The 20,419-nt window shown below is 40.5% G+C and overlaps 1 protein-coding gene across 1 annotated transcript in view; it reads right to left on the reverse strand.

Annotated features, from left to right (window-relative positions):
* Positions 1-1,810: 1,810 nt before the first annotated feature.
* The window catches only part of cysltr1 (cysteinyl leukotriene receptor 1), a 32,138-nt gene continuing 13,529 nt past the window's right edge, over positions 1,811-20,419 (reverse strand). The window contains exon 2 of the mRNA XM_082177667.1: positions 1,811-4,704. Within this exon, the coding sequence (XP_082033793.1) occupies positions 3,635-4,690 (1,056 nt within the window). The 5' untranslated portion in view covers positions 4,691-4,704 and the 3' untranslated portion in view covers positions 1,811-3,634. The remainder of the gene's footprint in view (positions 4,705-20,419) is intronic.

Genomic DNA, 20,419 nt, shown 5'->3' on the forward strand with positions numbered 1-20,419 from the left:
AGATGAGAGTGCCATCACCATTACCTTTTTAGGAAATTACAGAATGGTGAAAAAATGAAAAGAAGCTGGCTGGTCATCAGTCTTTACTGCTTCTGTTGTAAGATCTTCTCAAATAGAGATTATAATCTAATTACCAGAGGAGAGAATGATTGGGAAAACCATGAGAGTACTAGCAGACACATGGCATCGTGGAAGGACTTAGAGATTCGTTTGGAGAATAAAAAGGCAAACAAAATATCAGGTGGAAAGATGCGCTTAGAGGATGAGAGGAAAAGGTGGCGTTCTCAAAAGATTGGTAGCTATCATTCAGGGGTTAAAAGTGAGGCACACACTTTAGCTGAGAAAGTAGATATGCCATCTGCACTGTAGTATGCTATGACATCCTCATCCAAATTCATCATGTCAGCAAATTAATGCAGTCAGGGTCCATGCAGCTGGATGTTGCTGTCAATCTGCTGACGAAAACTGAGCCCTCCCTCAAGAGCGAGATTCGGAGCACAGGGAAAGCTTTAAATACAAAAACTAAAATCTTAAAATCAACTCTACACTGCACCAGTAGCCAATGAAGAGGAGCTAAGATAGGCGAGATATGCTTCCTCTTTTTATCCCAGTTAAAAAAACGAGCTGCAGCATCCTCTACCAGTTGTAAACGTGATAGTGAAGACTGGTTATTTCCAGCATATAAAGCAATGGCAAAGTTCATACTTATAAAAACGGTCCCTGACATGGAAAAGTGGAACTGTGGAGTCCCTCCTCTGCAATTCCCACAGTAAACAAGGAACTACTGATCAAAAAGGCATAGTCAATATATTTCCGCTAGAGTCTCTAGAAAAATAGCTCTCAGGCATCAGATTAATTAGTAAATCATTTAGTCCATTATGAATAATGCCTTTTAAAGGGATACTCCACCGATTTTTCATATTAAACTATGTTATTCCCTTAATTAAGATGAGTTGATACATACCTCTCTCGTCTCAGTGCGTGCACTAAATCGCTCTGTCTTGCGGCGAAACTTTGTTAGCACTTAGCTTAGCCCAGTTCATTCAATATGGGCCAAGCAGAGAAGCTACCAAACACCTCCACGTTTTCCCTATTTAAATACAGTTACTCGCGTAGTGTAACTCGACCTAGGACGGTGACACAAAACAAAACGTTGCGCTTTTCTAAGCGTGTAAAATGGATAACTATATTGTATGGCGGAATACCATAGCAAGTGCTTGGAAGCACTTCGACTTGGCGCAGTAATATCTTCACTAGAGGGAGCGGGGGCCGGTGAGAGGATTTTTCACGAGTGAAGATATTACTGCGCCGAAGTCGAAGTGCTTCCAAGCACTTGCTATGGTATTCCGCCATACAATATAGTTATCCATTTTACACGCTTAGAAAAGCGCAACGTTTTGTTTTGTGTCACCGTCCTAGGTCGAGTTACACTACGCGAGTAACTGTATTTAAATAGGGAAAACGTGGAGGTGTTTGGTAGCTTCTCTGCTTGGCCCATATTGAATGAACTGGGCTAAGCTAAGTGCTAACAAAGTTTCGCCGCAAGACAGAGCGGTTGAGCGCACGCACTGAGACGAGAGAGGTATGTATCAACTCGTCTTAGTTTAGGGAATAACATAGTTTAATATGAAAAAACGGTGGAGTATCCCTTTAAGGCCACATCATTAAAAGGTCACTTGTACCTTAGTCCACAGAACTCCTCTAGGGAGTGATCGCCTTGACGGAGGCGAAGGAGACAGACTTCTGGGTTCATGGCTGGTCATATATTCTGTAACGCTGCCTGGAAAAGGAGCAGATGAGGACGATGGCGTAGAAGCCCAAGTGTAGTTTATTTACATTTTATATGATCCAAAAATGTGAAACATAAACCATGAACTAAACCCAAAACATAAATCAAATTATAAACATGACGTTGTACTATACACTTGACTATAAATGACTTTCCACATGGAACAGCTAAACATACTTCAATACATGGCCAACCAAAGTGGCAAACACAAGGGCTTAAATACAGGACAATAGGACAAACACATGACAAAATCAACCGATGACAACACAGAACTACTAATCAAGATAACAGGACCAGGAATCTTTAGGCTGTGTTCGACTTGATGCAGTGCTGTCTAGATGGATCTGCGTATGCCATCAGAGTATGCGAAAGTGATTCAAGAGATGACGGCTGGCTCATTCTGAGCAGCTTCTCTCTGATGACGACACAGCTGTTCCACGATTGGCCGAATCCACCGCATGACAGCGATCACTTATGTTGTGCTTATGTTGAACAGTATTCTTGTACATACAGGCGCTGTATTAGCAGTGCATAAAGTATCGAATGAAAGTGTTTCTGTTGCTTCATGAAAACTTCTGTGAATTTGCCACATATTGCATTTAATCGACTTCATCAGTAATAAAGTACGCAAACACCGCATGAGCGTCACAATGGGTTTCAACTCTCCGACTGCAATTAGCAAATCTCACCCATCGATAACATCCTGGCAAAGTCGAACACACCTAATGAGAACATGACACAAAGATCACATGAGGGTGACAGGGAATCACATGACATGAACCAAACACCAAAAGAAAAGACATTAAAACACATGAAACAAAACCTAAAACAGATGTGACATTACTCAACTTGTTCATCTTTGGACTATAGATTTACTGCGGATGAACTGTAATGTACTGCATTTGTACTGTGTTTATACTGTATTTCCTTATATTCTACAGTTCTTAATTTTACTTCAGTTATCCTTCAGAATATGATAATGTTTTACCCATAATTGATTAATATTAACATTTGGGAAATTAATTAACAATCACACATTTACCAAACATCACATACTTAAGCTATTCAGTAGTTACACAATGACATGAACACTGAGTGACTGATAAATGATAGTGAAACATCTGAGTTCTCTTGGGAGGGGGATCACGCCCCTCTGTCTTAAGTGTACCATCTTCAGGCCCATTTGTCTTGGGTTGACTGCGTTGGAGGAGGCCTGATTGATACAATCACCAATGGAAGATGACTAGTTAGCTCAGTCTTACTGGTGCCACATGGACAGAGTCTCTGGTTTTAATGGTCCTAGAGTGCTGATTCCACTTGAATTCTGCTTCTTTCTCTGTTCTGTACAGTTTTGATGTCATCTCCGCCTGTTTTGCTCTAATGTCCTACATTTGTTTTCAAAATACATTATTTTCAATAAAATAAGCATTTCCACTGATACATCTAAAAAAGCTGTCATAAGTGCATATTAGACAATGAATAAACATTGTACGTAGAAAGCGCTTTCTTTATATATTAAGTGTTCTTTTAAATTGTTAAATAATGAATACCAGACCACATCCAATAACCACTTACTGGGGGTTCAGATATCATAATTATGAAATGCATTTTGAAAAAATGTAATATCCCAAGTATATGTTTCTACCTGCAAATATATTCCCATAATTCTTGAAATGTATTTTAATCTAAGTCATGCACAAGATCTACAGAGCAGAATATTTGTCTTAATACTGGAATGTAGTACATAGGAATCTCTAATTATTATTAATACTATTTTGAAGAAAAGCTTTCTTCTCTTTTCTTTTCTTTTTGAAATCTGCTTCTGCTTCTTCATTTTCATTCGCTCTACCCAAGTTTGTCTGAACCATTACAGCATTGCAGTTCACTCTCCTCCACAGGCGGGGAGCTTCGGAGAACATGCCGGTCTCGCTGATTTATAGACATGTTTGTAGAAGCCCTGCGGAAGGTGGAGAGGCGGTTACGAAAGTTCTCTCCAGAGAAGAAGTAGAGCATTGGGTCAAAGCATGAGTTGGCAGCAGCCAGGCAGAGGGTGATGACCACAGACTTCTGCATATAGTTAACCTCCTCGCAGGTAGCGTCTTTGCGGGATTTAAAGTGGAGATGCAGCGTGCGTTGTATATGATAGGGCATAAAACTGACCAGGAAAGCCAGCATCACCACAACGATCATCCGAATGGCCTTGTTCCGCGTGTAACGCTGCTTGTTCACACCGTTACTGTTTCTAAGTAGAGTGCGCAAGATGCCTGCATAACACATCAAGATAACCAGGAAAGGTATAATAAAACCCACCACCAGGGAAAAGTAATTCAGCATGACTAGTTTATCTAGGCTGCCTGACGTTTCTGGTGGTTCGAAACACTTGGTTTTGTTTGTCCTTGGATCAGTATGCTGACCAGAGAGCAGGAAGGGTGAACTGGTGGTGCAAATGAAGATCCAAATGCCCACGCAAACTATCCATGCCTTCTTCTCAGTGGCTAGCCTGAGGTTCTGCACCGGGAACACGATTGCTAGGAAGCGGGTAAAACTCATAGCCATCATGAAGAAGACACTGCAGTAGAGGTTCACGTACAGCGCATAGGAGCTCAGCCGGCAGAGAAAGTCCCCCAGGTTCCACTGGCCTTTGTTGATGTAGTAGAGCACCCGCAGGGGCAGAGTGCTGACACACAGCAGGTCTGACGCGGCCAGGTTCAGCATGTAGATGTGGAAGGCGGAGGTCTGCCGGTAGGTGCGCAGGAGCACATAAAGTGCAAAGCCATTGCCCATCAGCCCAAAGACAGTAATGACAGAGTATACTGTAGAATAGATTTGGTTACGGAAGTCATCAATTGATGGACATTCTGAATTATTAAATGTAGGAGATGTTATGTTCTGGGTAGCCATTCTTGTACTGGTGTCTGAAATAAGAAAGAGAGAAAGAAAGAAAGAAAGATTTTTCAAAATATAAATATTCAATTCATATAACATTGATAAGTGGTCAACGCTTTTTTCTCAATGCCAACCAGGGCCAGTGGTTCAAATTTTCACTGGCCAATCAGAGCAGAGTAGACCAATCACAACAGACTGGGCCATTTGACCAATCAGGGCAGTGTAGACCAATCACAACAGACTGGGCCATTTGACCAATATGAGCAGAGTAGACCAATTACAACACACTGGCCCATCTGACCAATCAGAGCAGAGCAAGTTGTTTGAGAATGAGAAAATGGTGAAAATGAAACAGTGTTTTGAACTTTGATGCATGTAAACCTGTAGTAGGAGACTCCACAACAAATTAGGGGCCTTTAAAATATCATAAAGGGGCATTTTAAACAAATACATTCTATATTAAAGTAAAATGATGTATATGTGTGTGTTCGTGTATATGATTGTGACACTTTACAATAAAGTTGTATTTGTTAGGATAGGTTACTGCATACACTAACATGAACAAACAATGAACAATATAGTTTTTCAGCATTTATTAATCTTTGTCAATTCCGATACAGTTGTTCCTTTCACTCATGTTACTTCACTGTACACTAACTAACAGCAGAGGTTGCGTTAACCAAAAATGTTCCATCATTGACAGAATTTTTTTAGCAGTGACGTAAATATCTGAAAGCCGTCCCTCATTTTGCCAGATTACTCTGAGAGTGATGTACTGTAACCTGTAACTGCAGTTCTCACTCCTGTCCTCTTGGTGGCGAGTGCAATCTCTTGCTGAAGTTAATGGTCAACGAATGGCTTTTCTGTTAACAAGTGGGGTTTTTTACATCTTGAAACATGGATTGAGTGATTACGTGAGAGACATGACACGGATTTTGGTCAATTGTTCTGTATCTTTCAACATATCTTCTGATGTTCATTCATGTTAATTTCCTTCTGTAACGTAGTAAAGAGTTTTCTCCACTTGAACTCAGGCGCTACAGGGATCTTTCACGTCACATTAAAGAGCGCCAAAACGGTATTTATTGTTTGAATTTTGTGATAAAATTGACCGAATTTCAAACCTGAGACTTTGTTTCATATCTAAACTAACAAAGCTTATTGCGATTTATTGGACAAACATTCATGATGAAACCTGGAAAGGGACCCACAATCTCTGTTCAACTTTCTCTTCTTATATTAATAAATGCATAATCTAGCCTATCTGCTTGTGCTGTAAATTCATGAATAAAAATGAAAATGTGAGCAAACACAGAGCCTATTAAATGGCGTATTATCATTAAAACAGGAAAATTATTATGACAGTAAATAATAGATTTTTTTTACGAGAATAGATCATTTTTACGACCCGGTCCGTAAAAATGACGGACAATGCGGAAGTCTAGAGTCTAGTGACCTCTGGCTAACAGTTACAGATTTTGATTTTAAACATGTATTATTAAATACTGAAGTTAATATTGAGATTAATTTATTATTATATAAAAATATTTGCATATATGCAACTCCAACTCCAAAATTTCTTGTCAGCAGATAAAGACAACATAAAAAAAATATCATTCAAAGTGGTGAGTTTTTACCACAACCTTTTATTGTCTGTGAAGAGAATGCTGGAGAGGATCTCAAGGGCTGGTAATACAGGAATGAGGTAAGAGGATAATCACAGGAGGCAGTTAATCACAGGAGGCAGTTAATCACAGGAGGCAGTTAATCACAGGAGGCAGTTAATCACAGGAGGCAGTTAATCACAGGAGGCAGTTAATCACAGGAGGCAGTTAATCACAGTCCAAGCGCATGGGAAGATACCTGAAGTCCAAGTTGAGACTAGACAGTGAGTGCAACTGAAGTGTGTGCTTTTACACTGAGTGATTGACGAGGTAATGAGCTGCAGGTGCGGGTGATTAGTACTCTGGTGATTGGGATCGTAGTTAGGGAGTAACGTTGGAGCCTGGCAAATCCATGACAGTATCCCCCTCTCCATGGCCCACTCCGAGGACCGGGAACCCTGATGTCGAGGTGGTTGACCTCTGCTGTGTGGTGCTGGGCGATCAGGATGTTTCTCGTGGAAGGAGGGGAGTAACATTGGATCAAGTATGTCGTCTCTTGGTACCCAGGAACTTTCTTCGGGTCCATACTCCTCCCAGTCCACGAGGTACTCCAAGGGTCTCATTTATAAACGTTACGTACACACAAAACTGGCCTGGAAACGTGCGTACACCACTTCCCACGCAAAGATTGTGATCTATTAAAAACAAACTTGACGGGAGAATGTGCGCACCTGTAAGTAAACTCTGAGCCATGCATACGCACATTTTGAACCCACTTTAAATCGTCATTATGAGTCCTAATAAAAAATACAGTGCATGTTCACAATAAAAGTTTAAATAAATAAAAAATTATTTAAACTATGTTTTTCATCTGATATACACATTTAGATTAAATATGTCTCTCATTAATGGAGTTAAGTTCTTAATTTACATGAAATCATTACCAAGAAAGAAAAATTATATTCTAATAAATAGAAATATTTGTAGTGGATGAGATGCTTTTGAACACTTTTCCTGTGGCATTCTGTGTTTTAATGTTTTAACTACAGCGAGGATTGCTTAGCACATGATAATAGCAGAACTCATGGTCTGAGTAATATGCATATGCAAATTAAATGCAGATGACGATATATACATAGTAAAACTAGGCGTTGTAAGCTCCATATATGGTTATTTCAGGGAGGAGACAGGGTGGAGACGCATGTACGCACAATCTTCCTCTGACTTGGTTTTATTGAGGGAATTTTGCGCAGATTCTTGCATACGCACGGTTTTATAAGTCTCAATTTCTTTTGGCGAACGCCATTTTTGGCTTTCGGGGCGCACATACACTTTGGACTAAGGATCCTTAAAATGAGACCCCAGGTGAATCCAGGATCTCACATACAGAATAAATGGCTCCATCCTCCATGACTAGAGGCAGGGGAGATCCTCCACAGGACCAGGATCTGTGGGAGAAGAAGAGAATGGGGAATGGTGAGGTTTCAGATGAGATACATGGAATGTGGGATGTGTGGGTAAATGATGGTGTGCAGAATCCCAAACCCTCTCACTCTCTCGGAACCTGTGATCCACTGCTGGGACGTTGGATGGTTCCCCGGATCACGGGAACAACAGTGGCTGGTAACCGAGCACACACTGGAAAGGGGTGAGATGACAGGCTTACGTTCACACCTAGGAGAGAGAAGAATGCCTTCCATATTCTAGAAAAAAAATTCTAGAATTTTTTTTTAATAGGGACTAGTCGGCAAGCCTTGGAGAAGCAATCCTATGACTAGGACACAGGTAAAACCATCTGAAGGGGTTAAGTCTGTGATTTGTCCACTCCTTGGTGTGACCAGGGACATCTTGGAATAGGCGGAGGAAGAAGTTTGCCAGATGGTAGGTGGCGTGAAGTTTTTGTGATGGCACAATTGGAGCATCCCTGCACAAACTGTCTGCCAAACCTTGAGGTCATTAGAGGGGTACACTGAGTGTGTGGAATATACTGGCGACCTGGTGGACACCCCGGCGCAGGATTCTCAGAGACATTGGCTTGTCTCAGTTGTTCCTCTATGGACCATTAAATTGGTCTTCCAATGGAAAAAATTTCTTGGTCAGGATATTAATTTGTATTATCATGAGCATGGATACGAGATAGGAAACATGAATATCGAAGTGGGTGAAAATCAAAGCCCATTTGGCTTGACAGGAGTTGAGTGTCCTGGCCTCACGCAGATATTCAAGATGCTTGTGATCAGTCAAAAGAGTAAATAGATGATGGGCGCCTTCAAACCAATGCCTCCATTCTTCAAGAGCCAATTTTATGGCAAGTAACTCTCTACTGCCAATGTCGTAGTTCCTCTCCACCGGGGTAAGCTTTCGGGAGAAGGCACATGGATGGAGTTTAGGAGATGTCTCCTGCTGCTGAGAAAGCCCTGCTCCTATGCCTGTAGTAGAGGCGTCTGCCATCACGATGAAGGGCTTGTTGAGGTCTGGATGGAAAGCTTGCGTGACAGATGGATTCCTGCACTGGTTAACCCTCTGAGGTCGGCAAACGCGCCGGTGCGTTTTGCTGGATTTCTTTCACATAGCAGCAACATAGACTTACAATACTCCATCATTTATGGTCATATAAATAAAATCAATACATGATTATAAACTATAGAGGGACTTCTTTTATTTGTGTACACTCACATTAACATCAAAACCTAGTGTTTTTGTAAAATAATTAAAATAAACAGGGTGCGCTTTCAGATCACTGTCTCCGCAAAAATCTTTCAGAAACAAGTCTGGAAAATGAACTGAAACTCAGCTAATACTTATCACACAAACATGAAACATATGTCTAAAGAGAGCTTTAAATGTCTACTTTTAAATAAAACAATTCACATTTAAAACAAATATTCTTCTGCAATGTAATCTGTATGAAACTAAAGAGAAGTACAGTTTCTCCTGTCTCAGCTAATTATCTTTAATGTGTTCACACCCACTCGCAGAGCGCGCTATTCATAAGATAATGTGCTGAGAACATCTATGCAAAATAGATAAACGCCCCCAGCCAAATGCCTTAAAACCAGCAAGTTTCACAAGTTGACAAGCTATTTTATATAAACATGTACATATTTTACTGGTTGGACTATTTCCAGACTTGCCATCCAGTATTCACAGTATTGAAATTTTAAATCTGCCTATTAAGATACAATTTTAGTTACATTTATATGGTCTATACAGGCTATATGCTGTATGATATGTAAAATGATATTTAAAAAAAATGATGTATGTATAGATTATATTTTGACTATAGTGTGTAAGGCTGCCTCATTATCATCAACGAAGGATGTGCTCGCAAATGTCTGTTGTAAAAGTGTGTAAATGTGCTGAACTGTGTAAATATGGTTGATGAAGTGTGCAAATATCTTGATGTTTGCGGTGTGCTAGCTCCGGTAATGGCCCACTGACACACATATACAGCACGCGTCTACCGATATTCACATCAGTTATTCATATAGGCTAATGGTACTATACTTTGAAATATTTATGTAATAATAGTTTTCAACTTTTATTTAAAGGAATGTAGCTGCATCACCTTCACCTGCAACTCGGGGGGCGCGCCGCAACACAGTCGGAAATCAGAAAGAGTAAGTACATATTTACCCACTATTTTACAGATGTTAGTTCAATTTTGTTTATATACTTAGTGATGATACAATATATATATATGTGCCTGTGTAGCTTTGCAAAAATTGTGTTGTTGTTGTTATGCATGCCCAATATTACAATTAGTGATTGGTAATGTTAAACCAATAATGTTAATATAAAAGAGCTTATTTTTTGTTGTTTTATCAACATGCTGATTGCCCATCAGTTATGCATGTGCTGGCATAGTACTTTGTTCAATCTTTATTAATATTATTATTTTAGCACCACTCTCACCTTCACCTCGCACTGGGAGGTGCGACTCCCAAAACTGAACGTGTCGTTCAGTTTTTGAGAACAATTGAACATGATACTAAGTACACTTATTCCCTTTCTTTCAGATATTAGTATAATTCTGTTTACATATTCCAGTTTTACATAGTCCATACAAACATTATGTGTCTGTATGGCTTTTCAAAAATATTGTAATTTTGTCAGTGTCTGGGCAATATTACATTTAGTGATGTAATTCTAGGCCTAGTTGTTTGTTTGTTTTACAGCTATAAAGATGATGGTGATCATCAGACACCTGTTGCAAAGAGGGCCAAGACAAACATTCAGACAAGCAACAGGGACTGACATGGATATGGTTCCACAGACTCTGAGCTTCCTGCCTGCACAGGAACCTGGGCCACAGCTGAGTCCTGCTGACACACACACTCCCCAGAGTCTCTTCAAAATGTTTTTTTTCTGAGAATGCAGTTTCAACTCTGCAAATGCAATTGCAAAGGGACCGTAAATATAAATGGACTGATGTCAGCATCAGTGAGATGTACCGCTACATTGGGCTGCTGTTTACATGGCCATGGTGAAGGTCAGCTCCATCAAGGACTACTGGTGGCAAGACAGTTTATCTTTGCCTTTTCCTGCCACAATCATGTCCCGGGACAGATACCGCACCATTTAATGGAATGTGCACATGAGTCACCCAGATGCAAATAAGGAGAATGACAGAAAGAGGGGCACACCTGAACATGGCTGGGGAACATCTTTTCAGGGTCAAACCTCTCATGGACACTATCCGTTATGCTTGTAAATCAATCTATTATCCAAAAAGAAACTTAGCTGTGGATGAAAGAATGGTGGCATGCAAAGCACACACAGATATGACACAGTTCATGAAAGCTAAGCCAATAAGGTGGGGTTTCAAGTTGTTTGTTCTTGCAGACTCATCAAATGGATACACTTTGGACTTTTCTGTGTACACAGGAAAGAACAACTTTCCCACAGGCCATGGACTGTCATATGATGCTGTAACATAAAGTTTTAGGCTCTGGGTACCATGTGTACATGGACAGTTTCTACACAAGCCCAAAGCTCCTAAAAGACTTGTTTGCAATGAAGTTTGGTGCATGTGGGACTTACAGGAACAACAGGAAGGACTGCCCTCGTGATGCAACTAATTCACTCTCTAAAAAATCTGCCAGGGGATCCATCAGGTGGATTCGGGATGGACCTCTTGTATTGGTGAAGTGGATGGACACACGAGAGGTATCTGTCTGTTCTACCATCCATCCTGCTTATACAGGAGACACTGCGCAGAGGAGGGTGAAAACACAAGATACATGGACAAAGACATTTCCATGTCCTGCACCTGTGACTGCCTACAACAACACATGGGGGGGGTGGACCTGTCCGATCAGCTGATACTGGACTACACTGCACAACACAAAACAATGAAGTGGTACAGAAAGATCTTTCTACACTTCTTGGACATTGCTGCCACCAATGCTTTCCTTATCCACAAAGAGCTATGTGGTAACATGACCCATAAAGAGTTCATGGAACGGCTTATTGCGGAGCTCTGTGGTGTGTCACAGAAAGTAGCACCAAAACAAACCAGCAGTGACCATTTACCCGTTCCAGGAGCTGAGCTGACCTCTGAAGCAAAGAATATTTCCACAGCTGGTCGCAAGAGCTGTGTGCAAAGTACAGCTTGGTAAAAGGCAGGACACACCTTGGAAATGGCAGGCATGTAATGTTCACTTTTGTCTTCAGTTGAACAGGAACTGTTTTCAAAAATGGCACAAAGACATGTAACCGTATTCTCAAAACTGTGTGCTGCAGTGAACTGTTCTCTTCAAAGTTTACAAAGCTTATGTGCAATACTATGTGAGCAAGTAGGCTATACGCATAGGTGGATGAGTAGGCTCATAAAAAACATCCATCTTCAGAAAGACTCTCATCTCTCTCTGTGTGCATTGAACACTTTAATTATTTTTATTTCATCTTGCACTGTCTCTGTTTGCACTTTTGGCCCGAATGTTTCTTTTGAACTGTCTTTTGTAAATAAATGCAGCCTTGGTGTGCAGAAGAGACTTCTTCTTTTTTTAATTTTTATGTACAGACCTAAAACTTTTGAACGGTAGTGTAGGTCTAAAGTCTTTAAGTAAAGTTTTTATGTAAAGAAAATGTATTACTACTTTTAACTTAAACTTGATTTTGTGAATAAACTACAAACAATATATTAAATCATCAAGTCTCCTCACATTCATTCTCTATAGTTCCCTCTGTCACGTTCCTCATGATATTCCCAGGGGGGAGGGTCTTTGTCTCTTCAGGTGTGAATCACAGCATTATTCATGATGATTCAAACCCCAATAAGTGTCTTACAAAAGTTAAAAGACTATATTGTTTTGTACGAGTGAGTGCTCAGGATAATTTTCACATAATTTTGAAGAAAAAACAAGATGCAGTTCTGAAAAGTCTTGTGAACAAATGTTTACTATGTGTTATATGGTGTTATTTCAGTGACTTAACATTTAGTTTTTTTTTTCAAAAAACACGCATAAACATTATTTTCTCATAAATACAAACATGTGCATACATACTGCTCATATATTATTGTAGCCCTGTTTGTGCTGAATAAAATGTAATCAGACATTAGCCATGAATATGTTTTAAAGCAACTGAAAAAAGCAGAAATGTCAAGGCATGTCAGAACTTCTCCAGGGCCCCAAAACACCCTCAGACCCCAGAGGGTTAACCCAGAAAGAGGTCGACTGCACAGTCCCATGGCCTGCGAGGTGGTAAATTGGGTGGCTCGTCTTGGGCAAAAAACATCATTGAAGGGGGCATAGCAGTCAGGATTTTCCACTGATTGGAATTTGATCAGGCTTTCATTGAAGGTGGAATTCACTTGAAGAGGTTGAAAAGAAATGGGAGACCCTGCTGAACTTTTCCTACGACAACTTTGAGTAGTGTTGGGGAGTCAGAGTGAACTAAAGAGACATGATGAGTTTAGTGCGTTTGGCTTTGAGAGGCTGGAATGGGAAGAGACATTTTCCTTCCACCTTTCCTGGGGTTTGAATTGGTTTACTCTAGCCCAGTAATCTCTTTTTGAATCAAAGTACCGTTCAACCATGGATTCTACCTTTACCAGCTGTACGAAGGTATACCCCGCCCCTTGAAGAGGTTAACCCTGCCAGAGAGGGGTTTGCTATTGTTTAAAATTCTCATTACTTCCTTACTTCCTTCCACCGGGCCGATTCCGATTTCAATATTTGTCACTTGCTCACTCATTTAAACTTTTGTCATTAAAATAGATTACTGTTTTGATCACGTTTTAAATGTGCAACGTTTAAAAATACATGCATTAAGGTATATGTAACGCAGGGTGTTTCAGGGAATAGGCAGATCAAATGCAGTGAAAGACATTTGTTAAAACAAACAAGACAAAAAGTAATCCAGGTACAATGACGACATGACAGCGTCCTTGTTGTACATCATTACTACTGGTATTTATGACCAACAGCAGAACTGTTCATGGAGCAGACATCCTGTCGAGGCAGGGACTGAAGCCCGGGGAGTGGAGACTCCACTCTGAGGTGGTGGAGCTCATCTGGAGGGAGCTATTTTACGTCTCAAGAAACGGCACACTGTCCGCTGTAGCTCTCCCTCCTGCATCCAGCTGGAGTTGGATGCCATGGTACAGACATGACTCTTCACGTCATGCCTGCTGAGCCAGCTCCGGATGATGCAATGCTGATCATCATGGCCACGACTATTTTGTGTGTGTGTCCACATAAATACCAGATTGATACCAAATTGGTATCAAGGTGCCCACTGGGAGGTCTGGCTTACACACACACACAGGAGCATTTGAAAGCAGGTGTCTATCAGCGGATCCGTCTATCAATGGATATATTAGGGATCTGCTGATAGACGCCTGTGTTCAAATGCTCCCGTGTGTATCTGTGTAAATGATCGGTGACATGTTTTTGAAGCGTTGATCGTTGTAGCCAATCACAGACAAAACATGTTGAACGCGATTCAGAGGTGTTTCAGAATCTGTTCAACAGCACTCAAAATACTAGAGAGAAATGCTGGTATCGTTATATTTGTACAATTTCAGTACCGACTTGGTACGGAAATCGGTACTTTTGACAACACACTCCACAGTGGAAGTTGTTTAAACATTAGTGTACATTAGTGCAAAAGGGCCGGAGCCAATGCTCACAGTTAGAAAGAGAGTTGTGTGTTAAAGTAACACATATGTGTTAAAACGATGATCCAGCCTCTCTTGTATCACAACTAATAGTTGAATGTGAATCTATGTATGCATTACAGTCTAAATGTTCAGTGTCCATGTTGTAAATTACATGGTTGTAATTACTGTGATTTTTATTGTATTGTCATTCTATTGTAATTATTTTTCACCCTAATATTTTGATCTCTTATTTGCAATTTCCAGAGAGGAGTGTCCAAAACGGAACCTGAATTTTTCGGGCCACAGAAGTGTGCAAGAAGATAATTAGCACATTTTTTTTTACAGCTGGAGAAAACAGAAGGCCCTGATGAGAGGACAGATTGACAGAGGCCTGTGCCTCTTTCACACAAGCTCATCACAGAATCCCCAATAAGGTGGGGATGTCGTTTGCAGATTATTGAAAGAGTCCTGGAGCAGGAGAAAGCAATCACACAAGTCCTAGCAGCAGACAAAAAGACACGGCACGTGGCAAGACATCATGGTCTTGGTGTCAGTCACAGCAGCACTGAAGCCACTCCAGGATTTTACAGATGCCCTGTCAGGAAAAGCATACGTGAGCTTGTCCTATTTGAAGCCTGTAATCTGTTAAATACAGAGGTTCTGAATCCAAAAGAGGGAACTGACCCAGAATATCAGAGACTAAGGTTCTCAATTATTTGAACGACAAGTATACTGACCCTGCAACAGATAAGCTACTCACCATGGCTACCTTTTTGGACCCAAGATTCAAGACCATGTACATGTCCACTGAGAAGCTGGAGGACATTAAGGTGAGAGCTGCCTCTGAGACTGAAGCCCTCCTGGTGGAGAACACTGCCCAGGCAGAGAATCAACCTGAAAGGAGAGAGAAGTAGCCACTGCTCCACTACCATCAGCCAAGAAGAGCCTTGGAAGCTTCTTTAAGAAGACCAGGAGTGCCTCTCTGCCTCTGCATCATGTTCACATAAGCAGATCATTGAGCAAGAGCTAAACAGCTACATACTGGCAATGGCACCAGACAGTGAGAATGATCCTTTGGAGTGGTGGCAATTTCATGGATCTAATTTCCCACGTGTGAGTTGTCCCTCTGAGAGGGCATTCAGCTCTGGGGGCAATGTCGTCACATGTGGCAGGGCGGCGCTGAAGCCAGAAATGGTCAACAGGCTGGTGTTCCTGGCACAGAACTTGTGAAGAAGTTGATGCAATGTGAAGTTCAGGCTTGAAAAGTTTACTTTGAAAAGCTTACAGTGTTTAACTAACTTACTTTAAGTTTGTATTAATTACCTTATTTTCCATGTAGTAATCTTCCTTATCTCCTATGTACTTGAAATACAGTATTTTATTTAATTTTATATATTTAATTTAGGCCTACCTTATGTTGCAGGTTTGCACTGTTTGGAAAAAAAAAATTGCACAATTTAAAAAAAGAGAGAAGAAAGTTGATGTGAGAATCCAGAGAGCCAAAATAGGAATGTCTAAGAATTTACCTTAAAAAGTACATATTTCTCCCAACTGGATATGAATATAAAAAAGTTAGATCAGATGTTTTAACAGGATATTTTTATTTATATATTTTATTTGACTTTTAGACACCTACATGTATGGCACATAGAAGGCCTTGGTACCGAGAGACACATTAGAGACACACTGGAGGTGCAGGTTTACCTCTTAAGAAAACTGGAACATTTTGATATTTTACTCAAAGCAATAAACTACTAAAAACAAACAATGCACATAATCTAATAATCAAAACTCTCATCATGAGGACAAAATAAAGTAAACTAGTAATTTAATACACTTTAATGATTTTTATGTGCTGATTAATAATGCTAAATGTATGAAAAAAGGTCTAAAGACAACACAATAACTTGTCTCAAACCTGGTTTAGTTAAACGGCCAGAGTCATCTGTATGACAGATAAAAATAATTGTATTAGCTGCACTCTCGTTTTCTGCAGTGTTTTAGAGAAAGTATTATTTTGCTGCTCGCCGTGGTACTGCTACTGTTGTTAAAGGGGTCATGGACTGGATTATTTTATTATTTTATGTTTCCTGGGGTGCCCTTATAATGTTAGTATGATTTTAACATCAACACTTTGAACGCTCTGTTTTAAGGGGCGTGTCTGTGTGAGACTTCAGTGTAAACACCCACTGCTGTGATAGGCTGTGAGACTTCAGTGTAAATGCCCACTGTGTGTCTGACACTTTCTTCCTGTATTTCATAAAATAAATAAAGGTAGTTGTTAGGGGTGTGACGAGACGCTTACTCCACGAGACGAGACGAGACACGAGATTGGGTTCACGAGAACGAGACAAGACGAGATTTTTACACAATTTTTAAAAAATCCTCAATGATGAAATATATGAATGGAAAATAGTCTTTTATTCAACTGAAAATCACAAAATGCAAAACAATTTAGGTGCATTTTGAAATCAACTTGTAATGAATGTTATTTTACTTCTATTTTAATTAATTCTATGCAGTAAAGGACATGCAAACACTGCTAAATGTTTTGCTATAAACTCTACCGTCTGGCTTCTCCCCTGTACGATTTCACATGAGAAATCTAACTAAAATAACACTTTAAATGCAAACAGTAAGTGTGTATCCATAATCAAAGTACTGCTCTCTCAAAACTACAAGTTCAAACAGAAACAAATTTTTTCTTCAAGCATGAATAAGAGATAAATTAACTACACAGAACAGCCTAAGATTATGGTCATGGTCTTTTTCAAGAATATAAGCATGTCGATGATTTCTGGCAGCAGTTGAGACCTTTGGGCAGGGCTGCACGATATGAGGAAAAGCTGCGATGTGCGATTACATTGTTTAATATTGCGATGTCGATATGACTTGTGATATGTGAATGTTAGCTATAATGTTCCCATGTCTTAGTGCTTTAATAGGTTCTTTGCCCGATAGGTCAAATGTTTAGTACCTGCCTGGTTCAGATTACACTATTTTAGCACGATTTTGGCACGATCCGTTTCGTGGAGATTCGGACAACGGGCGTCGGGACACAAGATTCGATCGTTTCATTTCGTATAGTGTGTCATAGTGGGCGATAACCTACGCGTCTGCGATGCTTCAGGACATCACTACAGAAAGACAAGCATGTTTAATTTTAACGGTCCTCCACGACGGGTTGAGTGCGAGCGAGAGTGTGTGTGCGCGAGTGAGTGCGCGCGCGTGTGTGTGTGTGTGTGTGCGTGAGTGAGTGAGCGAGGGACAGTAGCCGTTTCTCAATGTCAAGGAAGGATCCTCTGAAGCCAGAATTTCGAGGATGCTACGTCATTGACATCCGTCGAAGGACTGTTCCAATGTCGAGGATCCTCGGAATTTCAACCAAGGACTGAGTCCTTCGTTCGAAAAATACCCATATACAGGAAAGGATGCATATGTGTAGCCTTCGCGCTCTCAAATCACCCACAATCCTATGCGCGGAGCTTTGATATCTTTTTCAAAAAAATTCTAAATGTCGGACGTTAACGGAGTCGGAGCGTTAACGGCGCAATATGCTTTCAAATGTAAGTATATTTACGTTACCAAACATTTGTTTAAAAAAAAAAATACATCCATTATGTTATGGGTCAAATTGATCCGCACTGTTTAAACACACTTGACAGTCAAAGAATCAATATGATTAAAAAGGAGTTTATTGATTTAAAAACGATTATATTGCCTGAGTGAACAGAACTGCGTCCATAGCAACGCTCTGTTTTTCATTTTCACTGATGTAATGACGCAATGACGTGCACTTGCTAGCCTGTTCCAGAGCCGTTGAAAAACGTGTTCTCTCCGAATGCTAAAGAGGAGCCTCGCCTAGCCTCTGAAGGAAGTGACTTGGAAGGACCAGTCCTGCCAAGGAAGTATCCTTGACATTGAGAAACACCTAGTGTGTGTGTGTGCGCGGAGTGTGTGTGTGATTGGCCCGGCACACAAATGATTTAAAAGTGGCAGGGGCATCTTCAATACTAATTTCACCCTCACGCTCCATCACTGACATCACAACAACTCACGAGACAAAAGGCTTGTTTGAGATGAGCAAAATCTGCGCAGAATCGATCAGCGGTGATCAGCGCGAGATGCATGCCGGTTAGAAATGTGTCCGAGTGCGGTCCGCCTTGCTCTGATGTCATGCTGACGTATGTCAAAAATCTCTCGCGAGCGCAGTTGCTCTCCACCGACTGCGCTGATCAAAAGCACGATGGGAAACGACTTGCTGACGACACAGCTTAATGTTCATTGGTTTAAACAACTGTGATGTATTGTTCTCTTTTAAAATGTTTGATTTTAAAACTCTGATATCATGTTTTGTGTGTATACGTTATGTGTGAATATTCCCAAACTATCTAACAGTGCGGTCTCTATGGGTTATGCAATGTATTTTTTATAAAAAAGAAAAGAAAAGAAAAGAAAAAGAAAAAAACAACATGTCTGTATTAAAGAAAAAAAGATTGATAAACATGTATTTGGAATGGAATTAAATAAGTAGGCTACTTTGGGTGTCTTGTTCATTATATTTATTTTCATATAAAAGCAACAGAACTTAAATTCCATCCAGTTTATTAGCAACACTGTACAGGAGCGTGAATCCGGTGAATCCCGCGATATCCATCTTTAATCTCGCAGGTGTCAGATCCACTACGAGAAGAGAGAACTGTCCGTCTTGCCTGCGTTTTTTTCACTCCTCTCACTGCAGCCGCCTACTCTCGCATACATTTCAGGCGAGGCAAGGCGCATCTCAAACAAGCCTAAAGTTTCACCTCGACGAGAAATCTCGTCACGTTTTAATCTCGCGAGATCTCGTAACACGAGATCTCGTCACACCCTTAGTAGTTGTGGTATAAATTAAAACTATATTACAAATTAATTAGCTACACACACACACACACACACACACACACACACACACTCTCTCTCTCTCTCCCTCTCTCTGCCGGTCATCGGAGTTTTTTTGTTTTGTTTTTTAAACCGTCTGCTGGCTCTAACCATTTTTTTGACTTCACGCACTGAGTGACACTTTCTTGCTGTATTTCATAAAAAAAATAAAGGTAGTTGTGGTATAAATAATATTACAAATTAAGCTACACACACACTCTCTCTCCCCCCCTCTCTCTCTCTCCCTCTCTCTCTCATGATCAGTGATACAGAATAATGAGTGATACAGAGAGTACTTCAGCTGACACTGCACCACCAGTCAGAGTTTGCTTAACCTTGCAGGACAGTGAGGGTCAAATCAGTGACAATGAAAACAGTGGCAGTAGCACCCACCTTTCCCCCACTGAGACCAATATTGCATCTGGGGATAGAGGTCCTCCTCCACTAAAGATCAAGAGGACTTCTATCGCCCTACAATCCATCGCGCTCTTTAAGATCAGTAAATTCAAGGCTTCTGGTCATTCCTAGGATATCTAAGACCACTAAAGGAGGGAGGGCATTTTCACATTTAGCTCCTAAACTCTGGAATGGCCTTCCGGATATTGTTCGAGGCTCAGATTCGCTGTCCCAGTTTAAAACTAGATTAAAGACGCATCTCTTTAGCCAAGCATTCACATAATACTTACCTTTTATACTACAGTTGAATCAGATTGAATGCATTAATATTATGAACAGCAGCTACGCTAATTATTTCCCATCTGCTTTTCTGTTGTTATCTCGGGACGCTAGTCCTGAGGTAAATAGAGTACGTCAGCTCCAGTTTGTATCCAGCCTCTCATGGAAACTTCAGATGCCCCAACACCCATGCAGAGACGACTCGAAGCCCGTGAGGAGACGACTCGACGCCGGCGATATGTTATGCCCTAAATTAATGCATGATTAACTAACTGTATTTTTCTATGTACATTTTTTTTGAAATGCACTTTCTGTAAAGCTGCTTTGAGACAATATGTATTGTGAAAAGCGCTATACAAATAAATTTGAATTGAATTGAATTGAACTTCTGCAGTATGGAACTCTTTCACTGTTTCTGAAAATGATCCCTCCAGAGCC

Source organism: Leuciscus leuciscus, assembly GCF_965113295.1.
Source record: "Leuciscus leuciscus genome assembly, chromosome: 8".
In the NCBI taxonomy this organism is placed as follows: Eukaryota; Metazoa; Chordata; class Actinopteri; order Cypriniformes; family Leuciscidae; genus Leuciscus; species Leuciscus leuciscus.